General features: G+C 45.0%; 1 protein-coding gene across 1 annotated transcript; it reads right to left on the reverse strand.

Annotated features, from left to right (window-relative positions):
• Nucleotides 1-3,784: 3,784 nt before the first annotated feature.
• Nucleotides 3,785-5,605, reverse strand: LOC124029686 (Na(+)/H(+) exchange regulatory cofactor NHE-RF2-like). The gene is made up of 3 exons (XM_046341312.1): nucleotides 5,433-5,605; nucleotides 4,917-5,035; nucleotides 3,785-4,146 (listed from the first exon to the last, which is right to left on the reverse strand). The coding sequence occupies exons 1-3, from the start codon at nucleotides 5,560-5,562 to the stop codon at nucleotides 3,979-3,981; spliced, it is 417 nt and encodes a 138-aa protein (XP_046197268.1). The 5' UTR covers nucleotides 5,563-5,605; the 3' UTR covers nucleotides 3,785-3,978.
• Nucleotides 5,606-8,003: the final 2,398 nt, after the last annotated feature.

Raw genomic sequence — 8,003 nt, forward strand, 5'->3', positions numbered from 1 at the left:
AATTCTGGAAACAGAGTGAAACTGTATGCCAACACTCACATAATCCTTAGGGATCGAGGGGGACAGAGAGAGAGGGAGGACTGGGACAATAGTGAGGGAGGAGATGGAGAGAGGGGGGAAGACCTTGAGATAGAAGAGGAGGAGTATCTCTGAGAACTCCTGGATCACAGCTGTGGGAAGATTAGCTCATTGAACAGATGACCCCCCTCCCCCACTAGTATCAGAGACAAGACAACAGACTTACAGAAGAAGAAGGGATGACACTGAGATGATGTCATATAGTCCAGAAGGAGATTGTCAAACTTTATTGAAAAAATACAACCTGCCGTATATATACTGTAGGGAGGCAGGTAGCCTAGTGGTTAAGCGCATTGGGCCAGTAACCGATAGGTCACTGGTTGGAATCTCCAAACCAACTAGGTGAAGAATCTGTCAACAGACTTTTGAGCAAGGCACTTAACCCCAAATTGCTCCTTTCAGCTGCTTTGGATAACAGCGTCTGCCAAATGACTCAAATGTAAATATACATGGGTCATATACCATTCTGCTCAGGGTTTAACGGTCAGCTTATCATATGGACCAATAGTAAAAACCCTTATGCAAACACATTGGTGCTAGATCACAAATGGAAACCAGAGAAATAAAAATGGTTTTATCTGTACTATTATGAGTAATAGTAATGACATTATGCGTATTAACAAAAATAAATTGTGCAATATATGAAAACAGATCAGACATTTCTCTCCGTCCTAAGTGTGGTGTCGGCGCCGCATAGCACAGATGACCCTGGCATGTACCTCAGACCGAGCCCAACCAGGAACCCGCATTTCAGACCCTACCACAATATGAACCTCCAGGGGGGACCTGGGCCTGTATTCAGAAAGCGTCTCAGAGTAGGAGTGCTGAACTAGTATCAGGTCCCTCCTGTCCATATAATCTTATTAATTATGATCTAAAGGCAAAACTGATCCTAGATCAGCACTATACAGACCCTGGGTGAATAGTAACAATAGAGACACAGAGACAAACTTTCCCTTCTATCTCCCTTCACCCCCGTATGAGATGTAGTAGTGGTTTGGTCTGGGGAGTGTTCTCTTTGTGTAGATCCTACCACAATATGAACGACCGGGGGGACCTGAGATTACTATCCGTATTAGTGGATGACACACACACAATAAGATAAACTTGACCTTCACCCCCCTATGAGGCGTGACAGTGGTTTGGTCTGGGGTGTGTCTGAGTCTGTGTGCAGGACAGCTGTCCCCATGCTATCCTATGCTAGGACTAATCTCCTGTAAGTCCTGTTGCTCCCTGGTCTCATTCATTAGAGCATCTCTGAGTCTGACCTCCAGGATAGGCCTCTCCACACACCCCACTGCCCCACCACCACTGCCCCCACTGGGCAGGCCCACTGATCAGAGCCCCTAGCCCCATAGCTCAGAATAACCTGATCCGAGATCAGTTTGTGCTGTCTTACCAACTCCTATGGCTATTGTTGTGTGACACCTCTTGATAATGACCATAGGAGTTGGCAATATCGCACAAATTGATCTGCGACCAGGCTATACTCGCATACCAAAGCCCCTGATACCACAACCGATCCACAATCCACAGCATTCAGGCATGTTGTACAAAAATAACTGTGTCCTTCCCTTCTGAAGTGAAACAGAAAGACAGCCCAGTCTGGAGTAGCTGATACAAGCACTATGTCAGTCTGTCATCACTGTACCACAACATGAGCAGAACATTACCACAACATCACATCAACACTGAATGATGTAAGCTTTCTTTGATACGCTGGGCTCACTTTCAATCCGTACAATATCCATCTTGTTATTTCATACATTATTTGTATCTATACTTTTGCATATAAAGGTGTTCGGCTCATAGATGGAGATGCTCATAACAAGTAATGCAGCATTATAGATGCTCATAACAAGTAACGCAGCATTATCAATGCTCATACTTTAGCAAGTAAGAAAACATTATAGATGCTCATCAATAAGCAATGTCATACTTTAGCAAGTAAGAAAACATTATAGCATTATTATCAATGCTCATACTTTAGCAAGTAAGAAAACATTATAGATGCTCATAACAAGTAATGTAGCATTATATTTGCTTATAACAAGTAATACAGCATTATAGATGCTCATAACAAGTAACGCAGCATTATCAATGCTCATACTTTAGCAAGTAAGAAAACATTATAGATGCTCATAACAAGTAATGTAGCATTATATTTGCTTATAACAAGTAATACAGCATTATATTTGCTTATAACAGGTAAAGCATGATAGATACTCATAACTAGTAATAACACATACCTGCAGGCTTTACGTAAATGTTACAAGGTGTTACATAGATCTCATACATCTTTAAAGTGGTCATATCATCCCCAGACGATCTTCTCCTGCTATGGTACTTTCATGTCCCAATCCTCATACATCTCTGAGCAGTGTACTGGAGTGGCTTCATGTTGCCGTGTGTCTTATTAGCACCCCCTGGTGTACTAGACAGGCAGTGTAAAAAACTCAACGCTTGATCTATTCACTCTTAACTTGCTTGAGGAATTCCCATTCTAGTAATTCTATTTCTATGTCGGGGACATTGGGATATGAAATAGTGGAGAGGATGTCATTGATGTCATAAAGATAAGGGTCCCTTAAATAAACTAAAACTGCCTTAGAATGAGTGAAGCAGGCCTATAGGCTAGAGAATCACAGGGGGCTTGTGTGTGCACGTATGCATGCATTTAGTCAATGTATCTTAAATGCTATTATATTGAGAAGGAGGGATGGGTGGAGTAAGGCTTTTGATTGTCTATGCATTGTTAACACCATCTATGAATACCAGTTCATATCCAACATAGGGAGCAAAGTGGAAATGTTATGACATTGTGAGAAAACAGATGCTTTGATACAAATACAAACAGAGATGATACAGAAGCAGTGCTATTCAGCCTCCAGTTTGTGCTTTTCCTGGTGAGTGAATCCGTGAAGTCTGAGGCGCATCGGTCACACAATAAAATCACAGGAGGATCATGGGAGGAAGAGTTTTATCCATCTTTGGGCGTACGTTCCTTCTCTTACAGGGTCAAAACAAACCCCAATGTTTAAGATCAGGTCACAGTGTTCACAAACATCTCACATAGTCCATATTCCCCATACTTGTTACAGCTGGGCTGGCTAACACCTATCAAGGTGCTTTTCTACTTTCTAAATACAAAAAGAAGTGCCTCCTCTCTCCAGATCAGTCCTCAGAGGAGGTGGGAGTTAGTGGTAGAAGAGGAGGGACATTGGATGGTTTAGGGAAAGACTGATGATGACGGGTGGATTCAGAAGAAGCTGGTAATCCTGAGTCTCTTATTCCAGTCCAGTCAGCAGACAAGCTCTCTCTGGGTGGGATGAGGGTATAGAGAAGGGTGGAAGAAGGGAGGATTGAAGGAGGGTAAAGGATGAAATGTCCATCATTCCATCCCGTCCATTTTGGAAGCAGGGGGAGTCGGTGTTGGATGGCCAACGTTCAAAGAACAACATTCTATCTGCATATTCTCTTCTGTTGGATTGGGTGGTAGTGGTGGTGGGGTGGTGGTGGTGGTGGGGTGGTGGGGTGGTGGTGGTAGTGGTGGTGGGGTGGTGGTGGTGGTGGGGTGGTGGGGTGGTGGTGGTAGTGGTGGTGGGGTGGTGGTGGTGGTGGGGTGGTGGTGGTGGTGGGGTGGTGGGGTGGTGGGGTGGTAGTGGTGGTGGGGTGGTGGTGGTGGTGGGGTGGTGGGGTGGTGGTGGTAGTGGTGGAGGGGTGGTGGTGGTGGTGGTGGTGGTGGTGGTGGTGGTGGTGGGGTGGTGGTGGTGGTGGGGTGGTGGTGGTAGTGGTGGTGGGGTGGTGGTGGTAGGGTAACGGGTAGGAATGTTGAAGGTAAGTTTCAGATATGTCAAATTCGACAGTCTTTCTGCTTCTCTCATTGGGTGGCAGAAAAGTTCAGAAGTTGCTGAAGAGCTGGTGTTTTTTGTCCCAGTCCATCTGAGGGGCTCTCTTCTTGGCTCTCTTGGCGTGGGCCTTCTCTTTGGCCTCAGCCGCAGTGGGACTCAGGAGCAGGCCGATCTCAGCAAACGGGTCCATCAGACGGCTCGCCTCGTCCTCTCCCAGCTAGATACAGAGACAGACAGAGACAGACATTAATATCAGAGACTACTTGGTAGTTATAGTGTGGATGACATACACACGCATGGCAGGGTTGAGGTCAATTCAATTTCAATTCAGTCAATTCAGGTAGTAAACTGGAATTCCAATTCTTCTAATTTGCTCAATGATTTGGAATTGGTCAAATGTGGGAATGGTAAAATTGGTAGACTTCAGTTTACTTCCTGAATGTAATGAATTGAAATAGAACCCTGATGTGTAATTCCATCTACCATCTACTGTATGCTGCTCTGTACCATCACTCATTCATATATCCTTATGTACATGTTCCTTATCCCCTTACACTGTGTATAAGACAGTAGTTTTGGAATTGTTAGTTAGATTACTTGTTGGTTATCACTGCATTGTCGGAACTAGAAGCACAAGCATTTCGCTACACTCGCATTAACATCTGCTAACCATGTGTATGTGACAAATAAAATTTGATTTGATTTGATTTGATTTGATAATATCTGTGTTAATGTGTTATATGAAATAACAAGAGGTTATATACTGTACACTCCAATATAGTCCACACAAACAGCATGCAGACACACATATACACACACCTTGCACGCTTTATGGCATGTTTGTACACACACACACACACACACACACACACACACACACACACACACACACACACACACACACACACACACACACACACACACACACACACACACACACACACACACACACACACACACACACACACACACACACACACGTCTCACCTGCAGGCTGTTGTCTGGACTGCTCAGGTCAGAGTGGTGTGACTGGATGGAGCTGCTGGTGAAGCTGCCGTTGATCTGAGGACTGGGGGAGCCGTTGGATATGGACGGACCGTCAAAGTCTGGGAAAGAAGGGTCAGATTACGCTCTACGTACAGATCTAGGATCAGCTTCTCTACCCTTTCCTCCCCCCAATCCTAACCTGAACCATTATTGGGGGAAATGCAAACCTGATCCACCCTACGGGCAACTTCACCCAACACCCAGAATTACAGGCTCAGATTTGGAGGTCAGTAATCTGATGCTGGTTTTGATGAACAATACCGTAACATTTCACTATAGATTAGGATCATCAACACCATTACTGACTATTACATTACTCAATATACAACTGTAAAATGTAGATGTACAATTAGACTAGAGACTTGTCCCGAGCTGTACTGTGCCTTTGGCGTGGTTTATAAGAGTACACTTGAAATAAATATTCTGTTTTACAGATAAACAAGGGTGTAGGCCTACCTTTAACGTGGCTGGCCAATGGGGTGACACCCATCTTCTTAAAGTGATGGTCTGTGTCAGGGTCCACCACCAGCAGCCTGGTCTCATCTCCTCCTCTCTTTATGAAGGTCACGACCTCCGCATGACGCATGCCCTCCACGTTCACCCCATTCACCTGAAAGGAGAGAAGGGAGAGAGAGGGGAAGAAAGGGTGTTATGGGTGAGTGATGTTAGATGTCTCCATCTATACTGTTGTCTGTGACTCTGTGATCTGGCCTCGTCACTGTCTCAATGTTTCAATGTCTGACAGACGTTCAAGGCTGTCTGCTTGTGAATATGGATACAGTAGGAAAGAAACAGCGAACTGTAGATCCTGCTGCTGGTTCAGACAGGAACAACTACGTATCCAAAACAAGTTCTAAAAAAATCACACTAGTGATGTTGGTTGGTCGGTCGTCTGTCATAACTGGTGTGCAGACTTTACACTGGCTGACTTCTGATTCGTCCACATTGGACCAGTGCAGCAGGTCACCAGTATCAATCCAACAACATTCTCTTTACCTGACCCAGCGTTTTAGAGAACACATTCACAACTGTCCAAAACCATGGTATAGCCTAAACTAAAATACTTATTTATTCAGACAAGGATCAACTGAATATGCAAACCGTTACTTGATCCAAACAGTAGAGGGTACTATGCACCAAAACAATCATTTTCCACCGGACTCAACGAAGAGTGAGGACAAAACCTGTGAGGAATCAGACACACATTTTTGCAAGATGGTGCATAGAGAGAATATTCTGCATTCCTTCCTCAATGACGTACAAACTGAACAGAATACCTTTACATTTCATACCCCATTACAACAAGGATGGAACGAGCATGTAAGCTAATGGGCTCTAACAGTAGAACATCATTTATTTGTTTCTTTTACAAACACTTTCTCTCTCTCTTTCGTCATAGTAAACCCTCTTTTATTGGTTCGGCAACTTGTGAATTCAGCTGGAAAAGAGTGAGGGGGGAGTGTGTGAGGGGAGCGAGAGTGAGGGGGGAGTGTGTGAGGGGAGTGAGAGTGAGGGGGAGTGTGTGAGGGGAGCGAGAGTGAGGGGAGTGTGTGAGGGGAGTGAGAGTGAGGGGGAGTGTGTGAGGGGAGCGAGTGAGGGGGAGTGTGTGAGGGGAGTGAGAGTGAGGGGGAGTGTGTGACGGGGTGAGAGTGTCTGAAAGGTAAGAAGAAGCCCTCACACCTCCACCTCAGTCACTAACACATCAGCAAGTTTCTGTTGGAGAGTTTCTCCCTGTGACTTTCCACAGACTCCTGTATATTCCATGAACTCTATTCAGCGAGTACTGTAGCTTTGCACGATGCTGCCTGCCTTAACGTTGGTACACCATCAAATATTGATGCCTAGCTTCTGCTGAACCAATAGTGTGGGTTTCAGGTATCAGTGTCCTGAGGGGGATTTTGTTTTAAAATTCAGTAACGCTGCTGCTTATGAAGTGAGGGCAGTAGGAGTTGGTTATGACACAGACTGGTCTAATACACTGTAACAGCACGGCTACATACCAGACTGGTCTAATACACTGTAACAGCACGGCTAGATATCAGACTGGTCTAATACACTGTAACAGCACGGCTACATACCAGACTGGTCTAATACACTGTAACAACACGGCTAGATACCAGACTGGTCTAATACACTGTAACACAGCTAGGTATCAGACTGGTCTAATACACTGTAACACGGCTAGATACCAGACTGGTCTAATACACTGTAACAGCACGGCTAGATACCAGACTGGTCTAATACACTGTAACAACACGGCTAGATACCAGACTGGTCTAATACACTGTAACAGCACGGCTAGATACCAGACTGGTCTAATACACTGTAACAGCACGGCTAGATACCAGACTGGTCTAATACACTGTAACGGCACGGCTAGATACCAGACTGGTCTAATACACTGTAACCGGACCGGCTAGATACCAGACTGGTCTAATACACTGTAACAGCACGGCTAGATACCAGACTGGTCTAATACACTGTAACAACACGGCTAGATACCAGACTGGTCTAATACACTGTAACAGCACGGCTAGATACCAGACTGGTCTAATACACTGTAACAGCACGGCTAGATACCAGACTGGTCTAATACACTGTAACGGCACGGCTAGATACCAGACTGGTCTAATACACTGTAACCGGACCGGCTAGATACCAGACTGGTCTAATACACTGTAACAACACGGCTAGATACCAGACTGGTCTAATACACTGTAACAGCACAGCTACATACCAGACTGGTCTAATACACTGTAACAGCACGGCTACATACCAGACTGGTCTAATACACTGTAACAACACGGCTAGATACCAGACTGGTCTAATACACTGTAACAGCACGGCTAGATACCAGACTGGTCTAATACACTGTAACAGCACGGCTAGATACCAGACTGGTCTAATACACTGTAACAGCATGGCTCGATACCAGACTGGTCTAATACACTGTAACAGCACGACTAGATACCAGACTGGTATAATACACTGTAACCGGACCGGCTAGATACCAGACTGGTCTAATAC

The sequence above is a fragment of the Oncorhynchus gorbuscha genome, unplaced genomic scaffold, assembly GCF_021184085.1.
Source record: "Oncorhynchus gorbuscha isolate QuinsamMale2020 ecotype Even-year unplaced genomic scaffold, OgorEven_v1.0 Un_scaffold_7274, whole genome shotgun sequence".
Lineage (NCBI taxonomy): Eukaryota > Metazoa > Chordata > Actinopteri > Salmoniformes > Salmonidae > Oncorhynchus > Oncorhynchus gorbuscha.